General features: G+C 35.6%; 2 protein-coding genes across 2 annotated transcripts; one reads left to right on the top strand and one right to left on the bottom strand.

Annotated features, from left to right (window-relative positions):
• Window positions 1-8,520: 8,520 nt before the first annotated feature.
• LOC134223099 (uncharacterized) lies at window positions 8,521-14,857 on the bottom strand. Its single transcript, XM_062702231.1, has 7 exons — window positions 14,800-14,857; window positions 10,537-10,578; window positions 10,246-10,373; window positions 9,887-10,180; window positions 9,434-9,617; window positions 8,690-8,806; window positions 8,521-8,525 (listed from the first exon to the last, which is right to left on the bottom strand). Exons 1-7 carry the CDS (start codon window positions 14,855-14,857, stop codon window positions 8,521-8,523), a joined length of 828 nt encoding a protein of 275 aa, XP_062558215.1.
• Window positions 14,858-19,656: 4,799 nt separating this feature from the next.
• Window positions 19,657-24,426, top strand: LOC134224305 (uncharacterized). The gene is made up of 3 exons (XM_062703638.1): window positions 19,657-19,802; window positions 20,303-21,225; window positions 24,273-24,426. The coding sequence occupies exons 2-3, from the start codon at window positions 20,376-20,378 to the stop codon at window positions 24,287-24,289; spliced, it is 867 nt and encodes a 288-aa protein (XP_062559622.1). The 5' UTR covers window positions 19,657-19,802; window positions 20,303-20,375; the 3' UTR covers window positions 24,290-24,426.
• The last annotated feature ends 1,155 nt before the right edge of the window (window positions 24,427-25,581 follow it).

Raw genomic sequence — 25,581 nt, 5'->3', positions numbered from 1 at the left:
CCAGCAGAGTTCAAGCGGAAGCAATTCAGGCAGCAGTAGGACGAATGCGACTGTTAGCGGTAATGCGGCCGGATCTGAAGATGGCGTACGAATCGGCGGTGTAGTTCGGTCCTACGGGAATGCTGTGAATCTTCCGGCAATTGAAAAATTGAAGGGTCGTCAAAACTATTCGTCATGGGGGTTATCAATGAAAATGGCATTGATAAGGGAAGGGATGTGGAGGGCTGTTCAGCCAGCGCAGAATCATAATGTTGATCCAAAAGCAAGTGAGCGTGCACTGGCAACAATTTATTTGACGTTGGAGAAGAACAACTATAGCCTAGTTCAAACCGCATCCAGTGCTCAAGATGCATGGAAAAGATTTCGGTAGGCATTTCAAGACGATGGCCTGATACGAAGATTTGGATTGTTGGACCGGTTGACTTCTGTGAAGCTGGAGAACTATAATTCCGTGGAGGATTATGTGGACAACTTGGTGTCCACCGCCAACGATGTGAGCGAAATAAGGTTCGAAGTGAATGACCAGTGGCTGGCGTCATTACTGATGAAGGGGCTTCCAGAATACTACCATCTCATGGTAATGGGACTGCCAGTGTCCGGTCTAGCACTGACTGCTGATGTGGCAAAAACGAAGATTCAGCAAGATGTTAAATGGCCAACGAGTTCTGGTTGTGAAGGCGCATTATATACGAAGTTCAAGTCCACACATTTCAAGGGCACGAGCAAGAAGAAGCACAAAACATGTTTCATTTGCAATAAGGTTGGACATTTCGAGGCCGAATGTAGTCAGAAACAAAAGCAAAACGTTAATTCAAAACCGAAGAACAAGGCTTTGTATGCGATGTTGGCTGTTGGTAAAAGAAGCGCAGAAGATTGGTACTTCGATTCAGCTGCTAGTTCACACATGACAAGATCCGAAAATAATTTCACGAAGCAAGAAGTATTTTCTCATCCAGTCGATACTGCAAACAATCAATGTATGATAACTTCAGCAAAATGAATTGTGAATCTTGAGCTACAAGAAGGACCCATCGATGTCGTAGGATATTCGACTCTTGGGTACCGTTTCGTCGATTTGGCTACAGGGAAGATTACTGTTGGCAGAGAAGCAAAGTTTTTAGAACTGGAGGAGGCCCAACGCCAGGAGGAGAAAGCCGAAGAAAGCTACGTGGAGTTGGTTCCGTTGAAAGATTCTGACAAAGGCAAACAAAAGTGTATTGAGGAACCAAATAACGAATTGGACTTGGATGATCCTGTAGACAACGATGGAAACCACAGTGAACACGAACCGTTTTTTGACCTGAGTTCATCTTTTTCGGGAGACCCGTTGGCGGTTCAGGAGGAGATACAGGACAGTGAAATGTCGGAGAGTGAGCCACGTAGAAATCGAGGACAGTTACCGGAGCGATACTCGAACTTTGTCGTGGGATTAGTGTCACATAAGAAGAAGCCAGTTTTGACCGGAAAAAGAGCTAAGAAGGGTTCAGGCGGTTCATCAAAAGCAAAGGGCTAACCGTTGAGGAGGAGTGTTGGTGATTTGCAACGGTAAACCCTTCATTCGACCAGTTAGCTGAACCCCTTTGATTCAGTTTGTTGGTCAACACACATAGCTTATAGTAGAACCTTTTTATACACAAACATTGACTTTGACAATCTTTATGTACATAACTCTTCTATGTAAACAATAATATAAGAATACGTTTTTTGTGTACGGACACGTTCGTGTTAATTCCTCCCGCGAAAGATCTCCGAAAATTCCGGTAGTTTTTCCGTGTTGTTACGCGATTCTGTTGCAAATCTGTCTGCCTTGTCTAACATGTAGTTTACTAATATATGCAGCTAGCCCTAGCAACTTGGTTGTTTACTATGTATAAGCAGTTCCAATAAATTTTCATTCCAACTTCATGCTTAGACCAGACGTTCTTTCACTAACTCTTAACTCTAACACTAATTCTTTATTCTTTATTCTTCTTTATTCTTTATTCTTTATTATTCATTATTCATTATTATTTATTCTTTATTCTTTATTCTTTATTCTTTATTCTTCATTCTTTATTCTTTATTCTTTATACTTTATTCTTTATTCTTTATTCTTTATTCATTATTCTTTATTCTTTATTCTTTATTCTTTATTCTTTATTCTTTATTCTTTATTCTTTATTCTTTATTCTTTATTCTTTATTCTTTATTCTTTATTCTTTATTCTTTATTCTTTATTCTTTATTCTTTATTCTTTATTCTTTATTCTTTATTCTTTATTCTTTATCCTTTATTCTTTATTCTTTATTCTTTATTCTTTATTCTTTATTCTTTATTCTTTATTCTTTATTCTTTATTCTTTATTCTTTATTCTTTATTCTTTATTCTTTATTCTTTATTCTTTATTCTCTCTTCTTTATTCTTGATTTTTTACTCTTTATCCTCTATTCTTTATGCTTTTATTCTTTATTCTTTATTCTTTATTCTTTATTCTTTATTCTTTATTCTTTATTCTTTATTCTTTATTCTTTTATTCTTTATTCTTTATTCTTTATTCTTTATTCTTTATTCTTATTCTTTATTCTTTTATTCTTTATTCTTTATTCTTTATTCTTTTATTCTTTATTCTTTATTCTTTATTCTTTATTCTTTTATTCTTTATTCTTTATTCTATTCTTTATTCTTTATTCTTTATTCTTTATTCTTTATTCTTTATTCTTTATTCTTTATTCTTTATTCTTTATTCTTTATTCTTTATTCTTTATTCTTTATTCTTTATTCTTTATTCTTTATTCTTTATTCTTTATTCTTTCACGCAGAAAAAAGTACGGTGGAAGTAAACATATTTTAGTTGAATACAAACATATCTTCAGTTTGTTCTGGCATCAAAAATAAAGTTGATTCAAAATAAACATGCTCATCGTTGAAAGCTACTAAATTTTCTTGTTTGAAACAAAAATATTCAAAGTTTGTTTTGATCTGAAATATATTTGATCCAAACATAAATATTTTTATCACGATTTGACATTTCTCATAATAAACATAAATATTTTCATCTCGAACATGTGGACCATTTTCTTTCAAACATCTTTATGTTTGAATCAACCGTGAAGTATTTTTAAAACCATAATGTATTTTCTGGCTTGGTGCATCCTTCATCTGATTTTCGCGTGCTTTTATGAAAGGTCCCATATGTTTCATCGATATAAATTGATATGTTCATCTGGTAATTGAATGTCTTGTTAACCGTCTTTCTAATCGAAATGTGTTTTTCCAGGCTAAAATGAAAGGAATTTATTGTGCACATTCATTTGTTTTTTAAAAGTTCTTTGAACCAAAATAAACATACCAAATTAAATTACGATGAAAGCATAAAAGGACTAGGAATAGTACTATAGATCTCGCAAATGTTCTTCATGGAATCAAAATTTGTTAAAAGCTATTCGAAAAGAAAATAGAAAATAACAGAAGCACTAAAGAGTGTTGTCAATGTGCGGAAGAGCAGGAATCATGATAATTAGACCCAGGTTTTTAGATTTATTTGATTTAATGAATATACTATCACTGATCATATTATTTCAGAATTTCAAATCACTAATCCAGGAGATAAATAATACAATAAGAACAATCGACGTAGGTTGTAGGTAGGTAGCAAAACTCTCAATTAAACAAACTTAAACATCTTTTAATCAGTTTACAACACTGTTCGGTACAATGTCATTGATATTATAATAATTACATATCCTCAAGTACATAGTATCATTAATAGCTGAGACGAGACCTGCAAAGACGCTGCTTCTTTTCTCTTGTTTTGACACTTGTTCTTCTTTTCATCACAGTTGACCATCGAGTTTCAACTGTTTACTTGACTGTTTCACCTAAGCCCCAGATGGACCCTTCTGAGCACAATAAAAGTGTATCCAATTCACGAAATAGTTAATTCATTTTCATAAGGATTTTTATACCGGGAACAAAACACAGGCTTATTACTGATTATTAACAAGCTAAACGGAAGGTTTGGAATACTCGTTAAAGTAAAAAAGTCTTGGTAAAACAAAAATGATGTGGAATATTTTATTTGGGATACCAATACTTTCACTCAAAAAGCTGCTGGTTGCACCTGACAGTTCGTGACAGCAGTTGACTGGCAGCAGCTGAAGTTACATTTTTTCCTCTTTGCAGGTCTCGTCTCAGATTAATAGTATGTATGTTGATTGGCTTGGTCTCAAACTCAGCGATTCGTACAACTTTGTATGAAAGACACTTTTCTACTGTGTATGACTGTAAATGACTGTTAAAATTTATGGCCTTAAACATATTACAAAGTAACAGTAATTCCTCTTTTTCATTTAAAAATATTTCCTCGATCTGATAAACATTTAGACTTATTCCTAATTGTAGATAAAACAATGTGCCTTTACTGTAAATTGCACCACTTTTTTCGAAACATGACAAAAATGTAACGGACCCTACTTGAACGGAACACGAAATGCAGTTAATGGAACTCTCTTGTTTTTGATTAAACCTGGATATACACCGTGTGCCAACAGACAGATTAAGTTGTGGAGTGATAAATGATTTTCTCATTAGATGATCAGCAAATTTCAAATTAGCTTTTATGGAAAGCGAACTGCACAAATTTTTACGATTCTGATTAATTTTGCTGTACTGCTTTGATTCTTTATGTTTGGACTCAAAGCGCATTGCCCAATGGGATCGTAGAGGCCCACCTCTCAAGATGGCCGTCGGATAATGCGTCAAGTTATGAAACTTTGGTTTTAAAGTATCGTTAAATAAGTTCATGTACTGCTCATGATGGTATTTGATCAACGATCGTAGTTCATCTACTAACTCGTATGGAACACTGTTCAAAAGAACTATATGCAAAATTTTTACTAAACTGCAAAAAAAGATCCATATTTCGTCGTCCTCCGGAATCAACGACCCTATCATAAGAGGCAGAAACGTTACAAACTGCATACTCTCGCTAGCAGTGATCTTTAGTTGCTTATTTTTTATGTTGCTTTCCCTGAAGTCGTCCAGTATGTTATCGGAATTCAAGCTACCATAAACAAATAAGTTTTTCCTGTGATTCAGATCAACTACGGATATGTACTGTTTGACGTTCACTAAGTAATATAAAATATGCTGTAGATCATACAGAGCTACGCCTTCTAACACATCATGCATAACATCGAAATAAAAGTTGTGAATGACATGGAACGATGGTATGTTATTAAATATACTTCGTGCCTTTAAACCTGTTCGCGATACGTCATTGAGTTCTATGTCCTGTTCATAGTTCTCTACAGACCTCAAATAATTAGGATATTCTAAACAATCTGATTCTGTCTGAACACGAGTTCGTTTACAAACGCGACAGAAATGATTTGCTCTAAAACATTCAACGTAATCTAGTATTCCGTTAACGCCAAGATTATCTCCTACGACGAATCCGATAACAAAGTATGCCTTAATTGTATTTCCATTTGATTGTATATCTAGTCCATCGATTTCCAAATCAATTAGGTCTGCAATAATTTTCTTCAATGTTTGGTCGTTCCTAAAATCCTTCTTGTCCTGTGTTTTAATAAACCCTGCTGTAAGGATATTACATAATCTACCGGACAGATAGCGAGGGAGGCATGCCACACTTAAATAAACACCGCACATTGACGTGGACCTTGCATGGGGTGACGATGTATCACCGGTAACGAAATCGTCGAAGAAGATGTTTATGGGTATGACCAATCGGTCCACCATCTCTGCAGTTCTCGATTGCCAAATAGAGCCATCTACTAATGACTTGAACGACCCATCGGTTTGAAATCTTCAGGCCATCACGGATTGCCTGAAGTACGTGATCCGATTCGATGTATTGTTGCAGCATAAATTTTATTGGCATTATTACTCCCTGGATTTGATCAACAACCTAAATAAGAAGAAATTATTATATATAATACATAAGCCAATGGGAGAAATGTCGTTATTAATCACCATTTGTTGTACATTGTCAATCACGGCAGGTTTGAGTTCTTCACTTATCGTGAAAAAGAAAGGATCTTCGTAGAGATTGTGGTCTTTTAGTTGCTGGATGAACTTGTATTCGGATATAAACTCAAAATTGTCCAGTAGCTCGTCCAGAAGATACTTGCATGTATCTGGTAGCATACCGGACCGAAATATCAGCTCCACTGTCTTTCTTATTGGTTCAATGACAAATTTTCCAATATCCTTTTGAATATCAAATGCTGCTTTCCTAGATATTGAGTCCTTACTCAGCCAGCTGAGCGTTAATAGCAAGCGCATGCGCTGGATCTCTTCTCTAATTTTCTCAGCATCGAAAATATTTTCCGCAGTTTTTTCCCCGTCTGTATCATCAACATAACGGTGATTTTCTCCAGTTGTGTCCTCAGTAGGGTGTACGATAGAGGGATTTGTTTTGTCGACGAAAATGTTTGAATTTTTTTCTCTTTCGGAAATTTGTGATTCGCAAGAATTATGGTATTTGATTAAGTGTTGTCGCAGTAATTTCAACGTTGAAAATTTGGAATGGCTTTTGTCGAAAACGCAGTAATAACCATTTATCGTCTCATGCATACGTGAGAGGTGTTGAATATATCCATCGATGGAAGGTGCCTGCCACATGCACCCCTGGTATGCACAACGTATCATTTTAGATTTTTACAGCAATGGCACTAGCAATTGAAATCACTTTAGCCTTACTGTCACTTTCTGGTTCGAACCCGTAAATGCAGTGGCCCAATAAATTCCATACTCCAGCTGCCGGCCGTGGGAAGGTTAATCCGTAAACCTTGTATGTTTTGAAGCATACGTCCAATGCTTTTTGAAACGTGGGAAGTTTGTAGTATGATCCAGCACAATAAACCAGGAATGTAGTAATTTTCTTTATATCCGAACCCACCACAATTACTAGAGGGCGTTGAGGTTGGTCGCAGCGTTCAAACAGATGAATGATTCTGGTAATTTCTGTCTCCAATTCTTCTAATCCTTTGATCCAAAGCACGAAACTTTCTCGGACATCCATGTACGTTGGTTTCCATTTTTTACGCTCTCGAGTGGTCAACATTGGGCATGGTAGCAAATAAGCCAACAAACTCGCAGTAAGCCAGTCGCATGTATCTTGAATATAAAAATAAGAGTGCTATATGATCACTGAAGCAATGTTACTATGAATATTAAATGTTCCACACTGATAGTACAATATTGTATTTCCAGATGAAAACGAAAGTAAGCTCTGGGGATAATTTTGGAACAAGGATGTTAACGATCATTCAGTAATTTGCGTTCGATCATTTAGTAGTTTGTCAATGACACATTCCAGAAGCTGAATTTCAAAATATGTTGTATGGTGGACTTTTAGTGCGAAGGTTTTTCTACAACTTTGCCTAATGGTTCGTTATTAGAATTCAACTAATAACGGAGTTAGAGCCCTAGTTGCAGTAACTCAAACTAAATGATTGGAATTTTGTTATCATTTAGTCTGAGTTACTGAAACTATAGCTATAACTCCGTTACTAGTGGAATTCAAACAACGAACCATTAAGCAGAGTTGTAGAAAAACCTTCGTACTAGAAGTCCACCATACAAAATATTTTGAAATTCAGCTTCTGGAATGTTTCATTGACAAACTACTAAATGATCGAACGCAAATTACTGAATGATCGTTAATATCCTTGTTTTGGAATGTTGCAACTATTAAACGAGTAATTCGCATGATAACGCACGGCTGTGGCATGGATGCGCACTACTCACGATGCAGTTGGGACATCTGGAACTGGAAAATATTCAGAGCGCCAGAGCTTACTTCGGTTTTCAACTGGAACTGCAATATAAATATAAAGTATATAAGTTGGAAATTTTAAACCGGATAGGAAACAGGAAAAAAAACCTTGCAATAACGTTTTGCTAAGAACGCATGAGGGGCCCAGCTACAATAGTAAAAGCGGAGCATGGCGTTTTGACAGTTAATCCATGTATTTTATGTCAAAATGCACCGCTCTTCTCACCATTTGTAGCACGGCCTTTAGATAAATGAATCATCAAAATTCGCTTCGTGACGCGAGATGCGACCATTCTAATCTTGTCATTAGTAGTGAATATCATAATCTTCTTCAAATTTGTACGTTGAATCAAACTTTGGAAAAGACGTGTTGTATTGCGCACAGTCATAGTAAAAATTATCCCATTTCTAAAGTTAATTTCAACGAACAGATAGTTCGGAAAATCCAGTTTCGTTAGTCGAATTATTCGTATTTTAACTGAATTGAGAATATAAAATGATAAATTATTTCAGACACTGATTACTTTTTACATGACATCGTTGAAACTAATGAATATGATTTGGGTTTGTCTCTCTAATGATTACGACACTATAGTAGGTAATTAATGCGAGGTTTGTATGCATGATTAAACATACTCCTTCTCTGTATATGTACAATAATACAAATTTCTATACCTCCGTCTAATGAATCGTCTTCCAGTATGGCCAAAATAGATTTTCCTGTCGAGTCCGTTATGTCAGACTGCAAAATGGATCTGATGCTTTTCCGAAAATCATTCCAGTGTCCGTAGAACAAATTGTGATGGGTTGGGAATTTGTATTTGAAATCGATTTTAATAAGCATATAACCGTCTGGTTTTCGGAGTGTTGGAAAGGTGCAAAAAATATCTTCACCAGACCAATTACTGTGCTTCGAGATTTCAAGGAGCCGATGAGCACTTGTAGCAGACCACTTCTCCTTAACGCTTTCCCATTCGTCTTCGTTGTGACGTATCCAATTTTTGATCTGCTCGTATTCTGCGACTATGGTAAGAAAAAAATAGAAAGAAAACATATTAAAATCACTAGGTCAACTGAAACGAACAATTATAAATTTATGAGTTGAACAAGCTATGGTCTTGGTCTATACATATCTGCAATAAAGAGCGGTTATGTATTTACTTTTGCAACATAGCGGTAAACACACAAGGTAAACCATGGAGTCAATTTCAGTAGGCGTGGGTGTGCTTCATAGGTAAACTCAATAATTACGTCAAATCACACATCAAAATTTATCTTTGAATTGATAAATTTCGGTTAGTAACACTTTTTACCCATTGTGAAACTATTATTACATAAATAAATATCTGGAGGGTGTGGTTATCACAAACTTTTACAGTTTGCTACAAGGAGGTGGAGATTGAAACAATGTTTTTTTTAACTCACTTCAATATAAATAATACCAGTGAAAATAAAAAGGTTGACGGAGGATTTCATTGCAATTAAAATTCATTCAAACCTGTTGGAGCAAAAACATTTAAACTGCGAGAAACTAATTGCAGAAATTGAAAATCTCTTCGATAAAATAAATAAACACATAAATAGTTGCAAAACAATGGTACTGCTAGATTACAGTTTGTTATCATTGTACAGATTAGGATTTGAACTTACTTGCCGCTTCAGACAGAAGGTCTCGTTCCTGTGATTGTTCCGAATTAGAAATTTGGAGTTGTTGGTGTTTGTGATGCTCAGCTTTGTAGTTTAAATTCCTATCATACAGACATCCTTTTGCCAATTTGCCCAATCGGATTTTCTTAGCGCCTTGGAATTCCACTGCAGGTTGATACCATGTATACTGAAAATATTATATGGAAAATGAAATAATGAAAAATAAAATAGATATGGGAGCATCCATAAATTACGTAACGCTTAGAGGGAGGGGGACGCGTGACAATCCATACAAAAAAATTAGAGGCTTCATACAAAAAGTGTGACATAGGGGGAAGGGGGGGTTTGAAAATGGCCAATTTTTGCGTTACGTAATTAATGGATCTTCCCTTTACATATTTATGCTGTACTTATAAAATACTGTTGTTTCAGGAGACGGTATAACTAATCACTTACCTCCGATTCAGTGGGAAACAGTTGTTTGAGTTCCGCTGCTCTATTTTTCAATTCACTGCTCGTAAGCTTTCCAAATACGTCCTTGAATTCGTCTACGACAATGTGAGTGATCGCTTTCTTCTGCGCTTTCGTCAGGATGTTTGTGCTCCCATATATTTCAATAATGGCTCTTCCCCTCGGTGACGAAGTAATCAGAAATCTGGCCGTATAATCTTGACGCTGCAAGTTTGTTGATCGAGTGAGTTTGATGGGACTTTTTGAAGGATCGGATGGCGTGGAGACTGGTGGCAGACCCTGTATATAAAACAGACATATTTTCGGTTTTAGATGCGACGATCAAATACATTTTTTTTTCTCACCTGTTCTTGTCTCCACTCGTTGAGAGCGACAATTAATTTCGTTCGATCAGCCAGATGGGGAGGACCGATTATGTCTTCAATCTCCCTTCGCTCAATATTTTTTAGTAATTCCACCGTATACCCGTTTTCTGGAAATAATTGAAATAATGATTATAGTTTAAGAGCCCCGCACATAGGATACGTGTGTGTTTCGTTTGACAGTTTTCTTTGGGAAATAAGGCAAACGCAACGCAAACGTATCCTATGTGCGGGGCTTTTACAGCGAAGCTGAAGCGAAAATGTTTAAGTTACCCACGAATTCCGTCACGAATCGGTCGGATAAACCAAAAAGAACTCAGCAGATTGATGATCTCAACACTTTCAACGTCCAGTTCCTCGTACAACACTTCAACTTCTTCTTTGCACTCCATCTACGATTAGACAGTATGTATATGAAACAAGTGGCAATTAACTACACGCTTTTTGCTTGCTTATATAGTTATTGCATAAAAAAGCGAAAGATTTCTATATTTATACATACAGTTTTCCCGTCAGTTTATAAAATCGGTTTGAACTTAAAATTATACACTTTAAATAATCACGTTAATCGGACTTCAAAATGGTATACTTGCATCGCAAAATCAACACTTTTATTTTTTTCTTTTTTCCTTTTGCGGCACCTAGGGGCATCTGAAGTGATAATATAATAGCACAGGGGCTCTCCAAAAGAAATTTTAGAAACAAATATATATTTTGGTTTATTTTAAATGTATATATTTTTTGTCCAAATAGATTCTATATTTATGTTAAATGAATATGAATAAACATTATTATTGTTGATTCAAATAACCGAAATTTCTGTCCGTGTTATTCTTTATTCTTTATTCTTTATTCTTTATTCTTTATTCTTTATTCTTTATTCTTTATTCTTTATTCTTTATTCTTTATTCTTTATTCTTTATTCTTTATTCTTTATTCTTTATTCTTTATATTCTTTATTCTTTATTCTTTATTCTTTATTCTTTATTCTTTATTCTTTATTCTTTATTCTTTATTCTTTATTCTTTATTCTTTATTCTTTATTCTTTATTCTTTATTCTTTATTCTTTATTCTTTATTCTTTATTCTTTATTCTTTATTCTTTATTCTTTATTCTTTATTCTTTATTCTTTATTCTTTATTCTTTATTCTTTATTCTTTATTCTTTTTTTCTTTATTCTTTATTCTTTATTCTTTATTCTTTATTCTTTATTCTTTATTCTTTATTCTTTATTCTTTATTCTTTATTCTTTTCTTCTTTATTCTTTATTCTTTATTCTTTATTCTTTATTCTTTATTCTTTATTCTTTATTCTTTATTCTTTATTCTTTATTCTTTATTCTTTATTCTTTATTCTTTATTCTTTATTCTTTATTCTTTATTCTTTATTCTTTATTCTTTATTCTTTATTCTTTATTCTTTTATTCTTTATTCTTTATTCTTTATTCTTTATTCTTTATTCTTTATTCTTTTATTCTTTATTCTTTATTCTTTATTCTTTATTCTTTATTCTTTATTCTTTATTCTTTTATTCTTTATTCTTTATTCTTTTATTCTTTATTCTTTATTCTTTATTCTTTTATTCTTTATTCTTTATTCTTTATTCTTATTCTTTATTCTTTATTCTTTATTCTTTTATTCTTTATTCTTTATTCTTTATTCTTTATTCTTTATTCTTTATTCTTTATTCTTTATTCTTTATTCTTTATTCTTTATTCTTTATTCTTTATTCTTTATTCTTTATTCTTTATTCTTTATTCTTTATTCTTTATTCTTTATTCTTTATTCTTTATTATTTAGCCTTCTGATACTTTCAGCCTTTCGAGATTTCAGCCTTTTGAGTTCAGCCTTGCCCTCGTGAGTGCATTTAGTTTTGGATTTGGGAAGGCTGGTCCTAGTGGTCCATGTGCATAGATTCAAAAAGTTGAAATTTGCATATTTCTCACTATGCTTTTTGGCACATCAGTCATAACATGTTGGTACAGTTGAGTTGCAGAAAATTGCAAAAATGAATTTATTTTTAAGCTTTTTTGGGAAAAGGCGTCTCCTGTAAAATTTACTCAATGTGACATGTACCACTTTCGCTGGCACTGGTTCATTTGTTATTCGAATCGTTTTGAACAATAACAATTTTACTAATTTCGGGTAGGTATTAGGTTTGCTTTGGAATAAAACAGATGGAACATTTGTGCTACCAATTCCTTACAAAATGGTTAGCATTTTTATTGTGTTTGCATAAACAAAATATAGTCAAACTCAAACATTTGTGTTTATTGTTGCAGACTACTATGTGTGGTGACATGGGGACATATCTGTATGTTTTAACGATTTTCATTTAGTTTCATTCTAGTACTATTTTTTTGTTGACTTGAGTGCACTTTCTCATTCTAAACAAAAGTGACAATGTTATGCTACATCACCTAATTTGGGAACATGCTTCAGAGATGTTACAATTCCTATGGTATTTGGTATTTTTGATATTATAGAAATCTAAATAATTACAATGATTTGCTAAAAGTTGCATCTAAATTTCGACTTAACAATTGAGAAAAATATGAAATATCTCAAAACTAATTTTACCTTTTAATTGCATTAAACTTTATCTCGTAAGCACTTTCGTTTTGCAACATCAAATAATATTCTAATATAATAAACTATACCTAATTTCATCTAATCACATATGTGTAGAAATAATAAATTGTATATCAAAATATATTTCAAGTATTATAACAACATTTTTCTTTAGAAAGAATTTACAAATTTCCTTCGTATTTCATTCTGGTTTGAATTTAAGATGATGTTCATATCTCAATAGTGCAAACATGTATTCGCAATTTAAATGGTTGTCTTGCTTCCAGTTATTCGACAAATTGTCTTCAAAAATGCTACAGTATTTCAAAAAGAAAAATCGAATAAGAAAAGTATTTTTCGCAATTTTTATTGAGCAGTTGATCTTATTCTGTTTGTTGTAAATACTCAAAAAATCATCATGTGTGTACCCTATTATTCTTGTAATACGTTAAATATCTAGATGTATTCATTCAAATCTACATTAGAAGTTGTGTTTTTTTTTTTATTTTTCACATATTTCTATCACTAAAGCATGTCAATAACCCACCTTAAAACTAAACCTTGAAAACTTACAGCTCTGTATATCATAATGATAGTATAATGCTTATTGTTATTGTATGTATTATGTATTAATTTTAAAAGTTTTATCAACGCTCGTATGTATTTTTTTTTGATTTTTGGTATCCTTTTGAATACATATGCTATTTCTTATCCAAATATAACAACCTAATATCTAATTTATACTAACAGTATATTTAATCACAATTTTAAATTTGTTGAAGTAGTAACGTGTTGTTTGATGCTGTTGTTGTCTATTAATCACATAGTATGTATATTATATAAATTAAGGTCATCAATAAAGTTTTCATAACAAGTAACATTGAGATCACAATAAGAAGCTTTCATTTATATAAACAGGTTAACAATGATTTTCCTTAGAGAAGACCGATTGAGATGCAACATTCAAAGCATGATTGAATCTTGATAAGAAAATTATTTTGAGTTTTTGGTGGAATGTAAGGAATGTGGAATTTAAGCAACTGGTTTGATTGAAAAATAGCTTTAATCGGCAGACATTACATAAAATGTCTGAGCTGATTTTTGGCTTTGAAACAAACATTAGATAGGTAGAAGATCTTGGAACTTCGCAAAGGTCCCTAATATATCAGGACGTCGAGAACTTTTCCAAAGCTTCGATGATCGTTCATGATTCCAGTTTTTTTTATCATTGTGGGCCGAAAATCTCGTTAATAAAGATAAATAATAAATAATAATTTATCATTGTGTTCTGGAGAGAAAATCTTCAAAAATCTTCAATTTATCTAATTTTTAAATTTCTATTTATATTACAAATATATTCGTTCATGGCGAAAGGGATTTTTAAGCAATTGGGTTTCTTAGCGTCCACGAAAGTATTTCCGAAATTCTGGAAAATGCTTTCGTTTATGAATGTTTGATAACTTTATTACATTTCCAATTTTTCAGCAAAAAAGCATGGGATTTAAGACATATTAAAAAAACAAATTAAGATCTATCAAGGGAAATGACGGCTTTGGCAGGTTTTGTTCTATTATTGTCATGGGGTTTTTGTTGACCAAATTTAATGAAATTCGGCCACAATATTCTTTGATATGCAAAGAATGTTTAGGCCGAATTTGAGCATAATTGGTTTTAGAAAACCCCCCTGACAATAATAGAACAAAACCAGCCAAAACCGTTATTTTCTCTAGATAACTTTTGAACGGGTTTCTGTTGTACCATTGTTATATACATTTGGGAAACATGCAATGATAGAATATGCTGTTGGGAACGAAATGCATGTTCCGGACATGCATTTGGATATGTCTTTGGAATTCTTCGACATAACCCAAAATTTGTTTACGGCAGAAAAAACAGGTTATGGAAGACAAATTTTTCTAAAAAAAAACAAGTAAATCCCAACATTAATGCAAAATGAGTACTTACGAAAAAGATCGTAGATTCTTACATCCTCCTTCTGTAATTGTTCCAGCACTTTATCCATTTTTTCACAGCACCTTACAAAATAACTTCTGAATTTAGCTACAAACGAGAAGCTTCGCGTGTTAGATTTTCACTTGAATTCTGAAAATGGCGGCGTAAAAAATGACAGCAACATTACCGAACTTCCGAAATTGATGCTGCGCATACCGAAATCTCGGTTAACGTACTTGCTGATATCGGTGACATTTAGATTTACTGATAAGCTCGGCAAAAAAAATTACCGAATGTTGGTATATTATGTTTAATTACTGATATTTCGGCATATTTGTTTGGGTAACTTCGGGAAAACTATTTTGATTGCCGAAAATTCAGCAAAATCTCAGATTACCGTTCGAAATCTGTATTTTTTTCTACCGAGCTCGAGAATCGTTTTTAAGTGTGTAGGATTTTTTTGAAATATATTTTGTTATAAGAATGTTTATGAACTCAGGAACACTGGTGTTCCGTAGGTACTTTAAATATGTATTATGCCATAATTGCAATGAAATAACATCATTATTTGTAATCCTTTTGTCAACGCTCAAGATAAGCAAATTTATCCGCAATCAAAAAACACAGAAGCATCAAATAAAAGCAGAAAAATGGATTTCATTGAAAATCCATTAAACTCTCAATACTTTTATCAGTATCTTGGGAGTTACTTCTTAATTAATAGATTTTTTTTGCAGAAAAAAAAACAGCTGATGCTTCAATGTCCCATTTGTTCTCAATCGACCACGTGCTTGTGAATCAAGCTAATCTATTAAAAGGTTGTTGAAAATGCATTTAAAGACAAAATTGACAACTCTTGGAATTCGTCGAGCGAATCTAATCATTCGTGAAAACCACAATATTAATCTATTTTTAAAGCATAGGAATCATAGCGATATTTCGATCCCTGAAAACCAATCCCATTTTGGAATACCAGCAGTTTTTATTCATCCAATGAAACCCTATCTTTCAACTACTACAAAAATATATTTTTGGTTTTCTTTTGCGAACAAAATAACATTAAAAAAGCCACTTGGTGTGGTTTTGCAAACCCCTGACCAAGTGATATAAAATTTGCAAAGAATCCAAAAGAATCCACAGCCTTATATTCGACACAAGATTTATTTTTTTATTTTTTTATTATTCACAAGTCGACCCGGCAGACGTTGTCCTGCATAGTAGGCGAAATGCGCGTATCTTTATTTTAGTTTTTCACGATTTACTCAACTCTACTTCTGTTTTTTGCATAAGAAAAAGAAGATAGATTTATGATGATTTCAGCCTTTAGCTGGTTATTCTCTTGAGGGATATGTATTAAATGCTTTTAGAGTGCCACTTGACGGTCTGTTTAAATACAAATATAAGTATTTAGACAGACATTTATACATTTAATTATGAAAGAAAATCTCCACTTGGAACGCCGTTGGATAGTTTCCAATCGCCACTGAGTTCAATACTCTAGGTCCGAAGATCCTGCTCCTGTTTTTGTCCTAATTTTTGGACCATGAATATGTGAAGAATTAACATTATAGAACCGTTACAAACAGTGATTCTTTGAATCTTGCGAAGTAATGCTAACACTTTACACTAAACTCCATATTGTCTTTTTAACTCTTAAATGCGCAATGTTGTTTTAAAACAACAAACCGGAAATACGTTTAATGTTAATGATTTCAATGGTTATTTACGTTAAAAATATTTCCGACGATTTCTAAAAAAATCGCCTTGCGCCTTTAAGGGTTAATTTTCACTGTCTCCATTGTACCCAGTTTGTCTGAGTTTTTTTCTCGCTTTTTTTAACTGTTCGCGAGAAACTTTTTGCAGTTTTTACAATACTGCTAGAGCACGATTGTTTGACGAACAACTAAGATTGTAAAAATTTTACCTGCGAACAATTATCATAGTTTCTACACTGAGTCAAGCATTGCACCCTCTAATTAAATCGACTTTTGTTCATTTTTGTTCATTTTGATCCCGACTTTTCAATCCATATGATGTCTCACATATGTTCTAAGGAATGCCAGTAATCAGTTGAATGAAATACTCAAGTGACTAATTTCTCCTGACTTCAATTACAGTCAAACCTCCATGAGCAGGGTGCGTATCGCTCACTCAATCTAAGAGCACAGGATGCTCCCTCATGAAAATGTTCGGGGAGAAATCGCTTTTCGGGAAAGAAAAACAGTCTGGTGAGTGATAACCATTTTTCGCTCACTTCGATTGCCGCCAAACGTTGGTTTGCTTTTTTTCTTTCATATTCGAGTCTTTTCGTGGCATCTTCAATGGAAATGGTGGTAGCTTATGCAAAACAAATAACTTAATGCTTTTATACAGATAGCGTGGTGATGTAGCTAGAGTAAGCGCATCCCAACGGCTATTATTGTTACTATTCTGGGTTCGAATCCCGGCGCGGCCATACAATTTTGTAATTGTTCTGCGATAATTCTCGCGAAAAGTGAGTGAGTGGGTAAAAACGATGAAACGAAAAAGGATTTTCATCTAATAGGCATGATTTTCGTTTATCATCCAAGGCTAATTGTAGAAAAAAATTGATGGGTGAAAGATGATCCTCAAAATAAACAACGAAAAAAGATTCTCCCTTGGCCCGAGAAACGCTTGCTTTGGTCTCATTGAAACGAAAAGTTGAAACTCTGTCCATGAGTCAATGTTCTATGACTCGATATCGACTCATGGAAGCAATGCATGCCATATTAAAAATATTTTCTGGATTGCTGTGATGATCCCTTCGAACAGCTTTTTAAAGATTTCCTATTCCACATCTTGATGTTTCCATTAGTCGATGATCCCTTCAATATCGACTCATGGAGGTTTGACTGTGTTTCTATCGTTTGAATCTAAGGCAACGATTTAATAGCGAATGAACTAAGCACTTTCCATAACTATTTATTAGATTGCAATTAAAACGATTCGTTTACATGCAAGATGTATTTGGAACCTCTTGCTATCTATTCTGCTGAAAAAGTGTTCTTATTGCCCTCCTCTAGTTATCGGTAGGGTGTACCTTACGTTGCGGTGCTTTCTTGTTTCGTGTTCCCATGCTACGATTTCGACAGTTTTTAGATGAGACACGCAACTATAGGAACACTACCATAATCATTGGTGCAAGAAGCATAAATTATTACAATTTGTCAATATTTTACCTACTTAGAAGGAAATTTGCCGATGTTTTCGGTTTTTCGTCTTTCTCTGTCTTTTGACGGTTGAAAAAAATAATCAATATTTCAGGTTGATGCGTTAAATTCTTAAAATGCTTAAAATTATAATATAGTCGGGGTTCTGACAAAACGCACCAAGCGGATTATTGACTGACTAGTGATATTTTGATCGTAAAAGCACAGACAAACAGACGTAACAGTTTGAACATTTTTCAGAAAAAATCATCGCACAACTCCTCTACCACCATCTTGCGAGCATGTTGCACGAAACAATGTTTCGTATGACATTGTCACCAGAAGGCGCTGGAGTGAAATGTCAAACTTGGAGGATTACGACGCTAGTGCCTCTAGTTGTGAAACGCGCAATCGATCCAATTCAAATTGATCGTTGAAGTCATGGTCGATGGAAATTTCTCTAGTGTTACGTCTGTTTGTCTGTGGTAAAAGTAAAACGGAAATCATTTCATATTAATGGATTATTTTAGGTAACTCATTTTGCACTCACCGCATCAAAACAAAGTCGCTACTGTATATGTAGGTTAACATGCGAGAGGTTTTGAAGGAACTGGTCTACGGTGGCACAATCTACTCGTTTCATAGCGGCAAATTTTGCTTTTTCATTAATCCATTCATCCACACATTTGTAAGGATATCTTTAGTTATGAAATAGTGGGAAATCCATTACGATTTTTAATCTATTAATTTTGCTAAGCGAAAGCTTGGGCAGAAAAAATAGTAGTTTTTTGTTGGCGCTTGGTGCGTTTTGGCAGAACCCCGACATTTTTTTTTTAAATCTTTCGTTTATTTGGAAGGCTCATTTGCCGTGAAGCGTTACGGAGCCGAAATCAAGTTTAACTATGCATTTCTTGATTCTTACAGATAGTATTAGTTTTGGGGAACCGAAAGAGTCGCGGTTTGGTCGAGGTTAGGGAATACAGTATAACAATAGGAAACCTTGATACGACACGAACACGACTCTAGCACTACAACGGATGGCGGTTAAACTATTTTATCAAAGCACGCTGACGGCAGGGACTAATATTAGCAGGGTTATTAGTTCCTGCTGTCGGCGCATCATTGCCTTCACTCAAAATAATTGTCTCTTTAATTCCACTATAAAAAGTCATGTAGACTTTAAAAATCGAAACTTTCATCGGCCCTACTGGAATCAAATAGAACTTAATCAAAAAGCAAATGAAGTAATATAACCCAATATAGTGTAGTGAAATTCACAAGAAAACGAAGTGAATTCTACTTTAATTGAATATATGAATGGGGTTCTCAAAACGAGGTGTACGTTTAGCAACAATGAAATAATTTTCTGCTTCATTTTTTGACCTTGTCCGCTTCTAGTGGACGGAATATCACTAACAGAAAAACTAAGAAATAATTATTTCAAGTTTCACCTAGAATCTACGTAAATAGCGAAACAAATATTCACTTAAATTTAAATTGCTTTTCCAGTAAATTAAGAATAAAGAGTATCATCACTAATGAATCATTTAACTTTTGAATCCGAAACTAGATAGAAAATATCTAATTATGTTTTCGTGTAGCTTCTAAGTAAAAATTATGTTGCTAAGGTACATGTGGTACCGTAGTACTACTCTCGGGGACGACTGAACATACATAACCGATGAACAGAAGTAGAGTGTGTAGCGCCGGAGACGGTGTGTAAGACGGATAGAATAAACGTATAAGAAATAGTTAATATTGTTTAATTACAAATATAAATCCCATAAATTGTACCGGAATATACTAGGATACCACAAGTGGCGACAGTGGATGAGGATTTATTAGGTAAGACTCTCAATCATTCGTTTCTGAATCAGATTCATAAATTGGCTGCTGGTTTTCCCTAAATTTCATTGAGGTTATGTTTCTAAGAAAAAAAAACGCCGCCTTCATGAGTTGATTGAACGTGAGGTTATGATACGAGAAAAAAACGCACACATAATGTTTAATACTGCGTAAGAAGGTCCAAGAGACTGCTAATGATGAAATGGTAAAAGTCCTGGGGACTGGAAAAAAAGTCAGGTCTAAGAGACTGAAAATACTCAGGTCCAAGAGACTGAAAGCACACAGGTTCAATGGAGTGGAATTACACAGGTCCGAAAGACTGAAAAAAACTAGACATGGTATGAAATAAAGAAAACATATAGGTCTTGAAGACTGAACTTTAGCACAAAAAAAAGATAGATAAATAAATAAAACAAAAACAAACAAACTTTAGTAAACTGTAAAACTTATTTGTTCGTGATAAATTAAGCAGCATAAGAATAATATTTTTTTGGTTTCAGAAGAAGACGGTCGAATAAGCAACGTGCACTGATCAAGCCGAAAACGGACACCTGCGAGGTGAAGTTGACAACTATGGACAAATGGGATATTGAACACTTCAAATTCAAGTTGATGCCACCTAGCGAGGTAAGAGACGAATGGACTCGCTATAAAAGGCAATTTGAGTATTTGAGCCTAGCGAACAATGTTACAAACAAAACGCGGCTGAAGAACATCTTCCTAGCAAGAGCCGGCCCAGACGTCCAAGATGTTTTCAGCAGCATTCCCGGCGCAGACGTGGATGAAAGGATGGGGGTTGACCCATTCAAGGTGGCAATCGAAAAACTCGACGAGTACTTCGCGCCGAAACAGCATGAGGCGTACCAAAGATTCCTGTTCTGGTCGCTCACGTTGAAGGAAGACGAGCCGCTGGAAAAATTTTTGCTACGGGCCATGGAAACCGGGAGAAAATGCCACTTCGGTACGTCCAAACAAGACGCATACGAGATCTGTGTAATTGATAAAGTCATTCAGCTCGCTCCGCCGGATCTTCGAGAGAAATTGTTACAAAAAGAGAAACTTGTACTGGACGATGTTATCAAGATTGTAAACTCCCACGGGACCATCAAACATCAGGCGAACCAGATGATGATTAATCCCGTTGGCCCAGCGACGTCTAGTAGTGTCAACAGAATTACGGATTCTACGTGGGAGAATAAATATAGCTGCTCGCGGTGTGGTCGAAAAGGCCACAGCGGAAAAGACCAAAATTGCCCCGCCAGAACGAAAAATTGTCGCAACTGTCTTAAGCCTGGTCATTTCGCTGAATGTTGCCGAACATCTCGCGTTAACGCAAAACGTGGAATACGTGGAGACAATGACTACAATCGAAAGCGCATTAAATTTCAGCAGGTTCGATCGATTCAGAACTCCGAAGTTGAAGGTAAACCCTACAGTTTCATTTTCACCGTTGGTGACGGGGATGAGTTTCTATGGGTTAAAGTAGGGGGAGTACTCATTCAAACCCTAATCGATTCTGGAAGCCAGAAAAATATCTTGGACGATGTGACATGGGAGAAGATGAGAGTACAAGGTGCAGAGGTACAAAACTTGCGACAAATTTCCGATCAAACCTTTAGAGCATATGGTATATGTTCCAATCCGTTAATTGTGAAACACGTTTTTGAAAGTCCTATTGAAATAGACGATGGAGAAAATCAGAGAAGAACCGTAGCTACATTTTATGTCATTGAGGGTGGCTCACAGGCACTTCTAGGCAGGGCAACCGCCAAAGAAATGGGAGTACTCACGTTGGGGCTTCCGAGTGCAACATCACCAAACGTAAACCGAGTACACACAGAGCAAAAACATCCGTTCCCGAAAGTGAAAGGTATCAAACTAAGAATTCCCATCGACGCTGCAGTTGTACCTGTCAGCCAGCACGCTCGTCGTCCACCGTTAGCACTTTTGGATAAGATCGAAGAGAAATTGGAATCTCTATTGACTGCAGATATCATTGAACGGGTAGAAGAATACAGCCAATGGGTTTCCCCATTGGTAACCATCGTTAAGGACAACGGTGATCTCCGTTTATGTGTCGACATGAGGCGAGCAAATTTGGCGATAAAACGGGAAACACACTTTATGCCTACATTCGAGGATTTCCTTCCGCAATTGAAAAAAGCAAAATTCTTCAGTAGACTGGACATAAAGGAGGCATTCCATCAAGTGGAGTTGGAAGAATCCAGTCGACACATAACGACGTTCATAACCCACAAAGGGCTTTTCCGGTATAAGCGACTCATGTTTGGAATCTCGTGCGCCCCGGAAATGTTCCAGAAGGTTCTGGAACAAATCTTGTCCAGTTGTCCAAATGTGGTCAACTATATCGATGACTGCCTCGTCTTTGGGGAAACTCTCGAAGAGCATGACCAGGCATTAGCAAAGGTGTTGCAAACGTTCCAAAGCAAAAACATTCTTCTCAATCACAACAAATGCGTTTTCCGAGTCCAGGAGGTAGAGTTCCTCGGTCATCATTTGTCGGAGAAAGGAATACGCCCAACTGATGACAAATTAGCTGCGTTAAAATCGTTTCGAGCTCCTCAGTCCTCAGAGGAGCTTAGAAGTTTTCTAGGATTGGTCACCTACGTCGGAAGATTTCTTCCAGATCTAGCGACAGTTTGCGTGGCAAAACGAGCACGAAGTAGCTTTTCGGAAATTGCAGTCCATGATTACGGATATAACAACACTTCACTATTTTGATAATAGTCTTCGTACCAGAGTAATTGCGGATGCATCACCCGTGGGACTCGGTGCAATTCTGGTGCAATTTGTAAATGAACGTGACGACTCCAATCCTCGTGTAATCTGCTACGCTAGTAAAAGCCTCAGTCCAACGGAAAGAAGGTACTGCCAAACCGAAAAAGAGGCGCTTGCTTTGGTTTGGGCAGTAGAAAGATTTTCGACGTACCTGTTAGGAAGAAAATTCGAACTGGAGACAGACCACAAACCGTTAGAAATGATATTCTCACCTAACTCTCGACCGTGCGCGCGCATTGAAAGATGGGTGCTGCGATTGCAGTCATTCACTTTTGCTGTCCGGTATCGAAAAGGCGCTAATAATATTGCTGATCCATTTTCCCGTCTTTTCACTAATTTTGTCACAAAAGATTTTGACAATGACAGTAAATTCCTCGTTCTGGCTATTATGGAATCAGCCGCAATTGATACCTGTGAGCTCGAAAAGGCTTCAGCAGAGGATTACGAGCTTTCTATCGTTAAAGAATGCGTTCGTAGTGGCAAATGGGACAAACAGGAGAGTAAACCTTATGAAGTTTTCAGCAAAGAACTCGGATTCGTCGGAGATTTGTTGGTGCGTGGTTCCAAGCTAGTGGTACCAAAATCTTTGAGAGGAAGAATGTTATTCCTGGCGCATGAAGGACACCCCGGAGAAAGCGTAATGAAACGTCGGTTACGCGATAGAGTTTGGTGGCCTGGCATGGATCGTGATGCTGGTACACACGTTGCGGCTTGCGAAGGTTGCCGTTTAGTGGGGTTGCCTAGTAGACCCGAACCTATGCAACGTAGACAATTACCTGTGAAACCGTGGATCGACATCGCCTTGGATTTTCTAGGCCCTCTACCGACCGGAGAATATCTACTCGTAGTGATCGACTACTACAGTAGATATAAAGAAATCGAAATAATGAAAAGTATCACTGCAGACGAAACAATAATACGATTAAGTAAGCTTTTCACTCGCCTTGGTTTTCCCGTTACACTAACACTCGACAATGCTAGACAGTTCATAAGTGCCACGTTTGAAAACTATTGCTCGCAAAATGGAATACATTTGAATTACTCCACCCCCTACTGGCCACAAGAGAACGGGCTCGTGGAGCGCCAGAACCGCTCGTTACTGAAGCGACTACAGATAAGTCATGCGCTTGGGCGTAATTGGAAATCAGATCTGCAGGAGTATCTAATGATGTATTATACATCACCCCATTCTGTCACAGGAAAGACGCCAACAGAGCTTTGTTATGGACGAACAATACGATCTAAGATTCCATCCCTGAGTGACATAGAAGTTGCTCCGTCGAGAGACGAAATAGCGGATAGGGACCGTTATATGAAAATGAAAGGGAAAGATAGTGAAGATGCAAAGCGTCACGCGGAGGATTCCAACTTGAAACCTGGCGACAGTGTACTAATGAGAAATTTATTACCGGGAAATAAATTGTCTACCACCTTTAGTCCAGACGAATATCTGGTCGTTGATAAAAACGGATCACGTGTTACTGTGAAAGGAAAAGAAACCGGAAAAGTGTTTCGCAGAAACGTTGCACATTTGAAACGTATTACCAACCAACAGGCTTCTTCCAACGATTATAAAGACGGAGAAGTTTTGTCTGAACAGCAGGGTCCTGAACCGTCACCAACGCTCAAGCAGGTGGATGACCACAGATTGACTCTTTCTGAACATTCTAGGGTTCGACGACAAATAAAGCCTCCAATGAGATTCATGGATTACGAGTGCTGACGGTTTTAGTATCTACGAGAAAAAAGGAGATGTGGTACCGTAGTACTACTCTCGGGGACGACTGAACATACATAACCGATGAACAGAAGTAGAGTGTGTAGCGCCGGAGACGGTGTGTAAGACGGATAGAATAAACGTATAAGAAATAGTTAATATTGTTTAATTACAAATATAAATCCCATAAATTGTACCGGAATATACTAGGATACCACAGTACACAATTGCTTCCATATCAACGCGTTGAAGCACATCGTTGCTTCTAAAACAATTATTAAAAAAACAAAACGAATTGCTAAATGCCATATCTTTTCGATTTACTAAAATTCATCAAAGTTCTATCATAAGATTTCTACCACGTTCTACTTTTCTGGCAAATTTTAATTTTTTTCGTTTACTATGTGTGACCATTCTGCAGAGCCCACATATATCTTTATAAATATATCTATATAAATATCCCAACAATTTAAGCTGAATAAGCTTGATTTATAGCTGAAGAAGACTATTTTAGATTTGATAAGCGCTTTATTCGCTTCAAATGTTTGCTGGGATGAACAATAAGTGTTTATAGTGGTTATTTTCCCAAAAGCCTGAAATGGCTAGCTTCCCAAAAATAATTAAATAATAAAAAAATAAATAAAAATAATAAATTCTCTCTTGGTTCGTAATTGTTCTTATTTCAAATTTTAATAATTTACCTTTCAATACCCTCGAGCCATCGCGTGTACTCCCCGAATAGTACACATGTTGTACATCAGTTTCCGTAACTCATAGACGACCGAATTAGGTTGTATATCAGTTGCTGCAACTAAATAAATCTGAATTGTGCTGCCCCTTTCTCCAATAAACAAGATTGATCCATTATCATCCAGCAGCCTTCAACGAAAGGGTTAATCAATCTACTTAATTAATTTCATAGACATAAATCTATGCGAAATGCATAGTTGGAGAATCCATTTTTAAGCCAGTGACGCAATCCAGATAGGCGTCCCGCGTTTCGCAGGACGCTTGCTGGTCACATTACCAATAAGAAATGTATGTGACCTTTCGGAATCTGAGAGACATAGTGAGGAATGTGGCAATAGTTGAACACACCTTTACACGGTCTCTGGGGGCGCCTCCCGATCATTCCTTCCAGGGTCTTCAGAACCAGTCTTTTTTCGGGAATCCTCCTCGAGTAGCACGTGATAACATCGTTGCAAGGGATTTAAAAAAGTCCAATTAAGTTGTTGGTTGACGCTGCGCTACAGAAAAGTTGTT

This window comes from Armigeres subalbatus, chromosome 3, assembly GCF_024139115.2.
Source record: "Armigeres subalbatus isolate Guangzhou_Male chromosome 3, GZ_Asu_2, whole genome shotgun sequence".
Taxonomy (NCBI): Eukaryota; Metazoa; Arthropoda; class Insecta; order Diptera; family Culicidae; genus Armigeres; species Armigeres subalbatus.
Note: the sequence above shows the minus strand (reverse complement) of the source record. Positions and strands in the feature narration are given on the sequence as shown.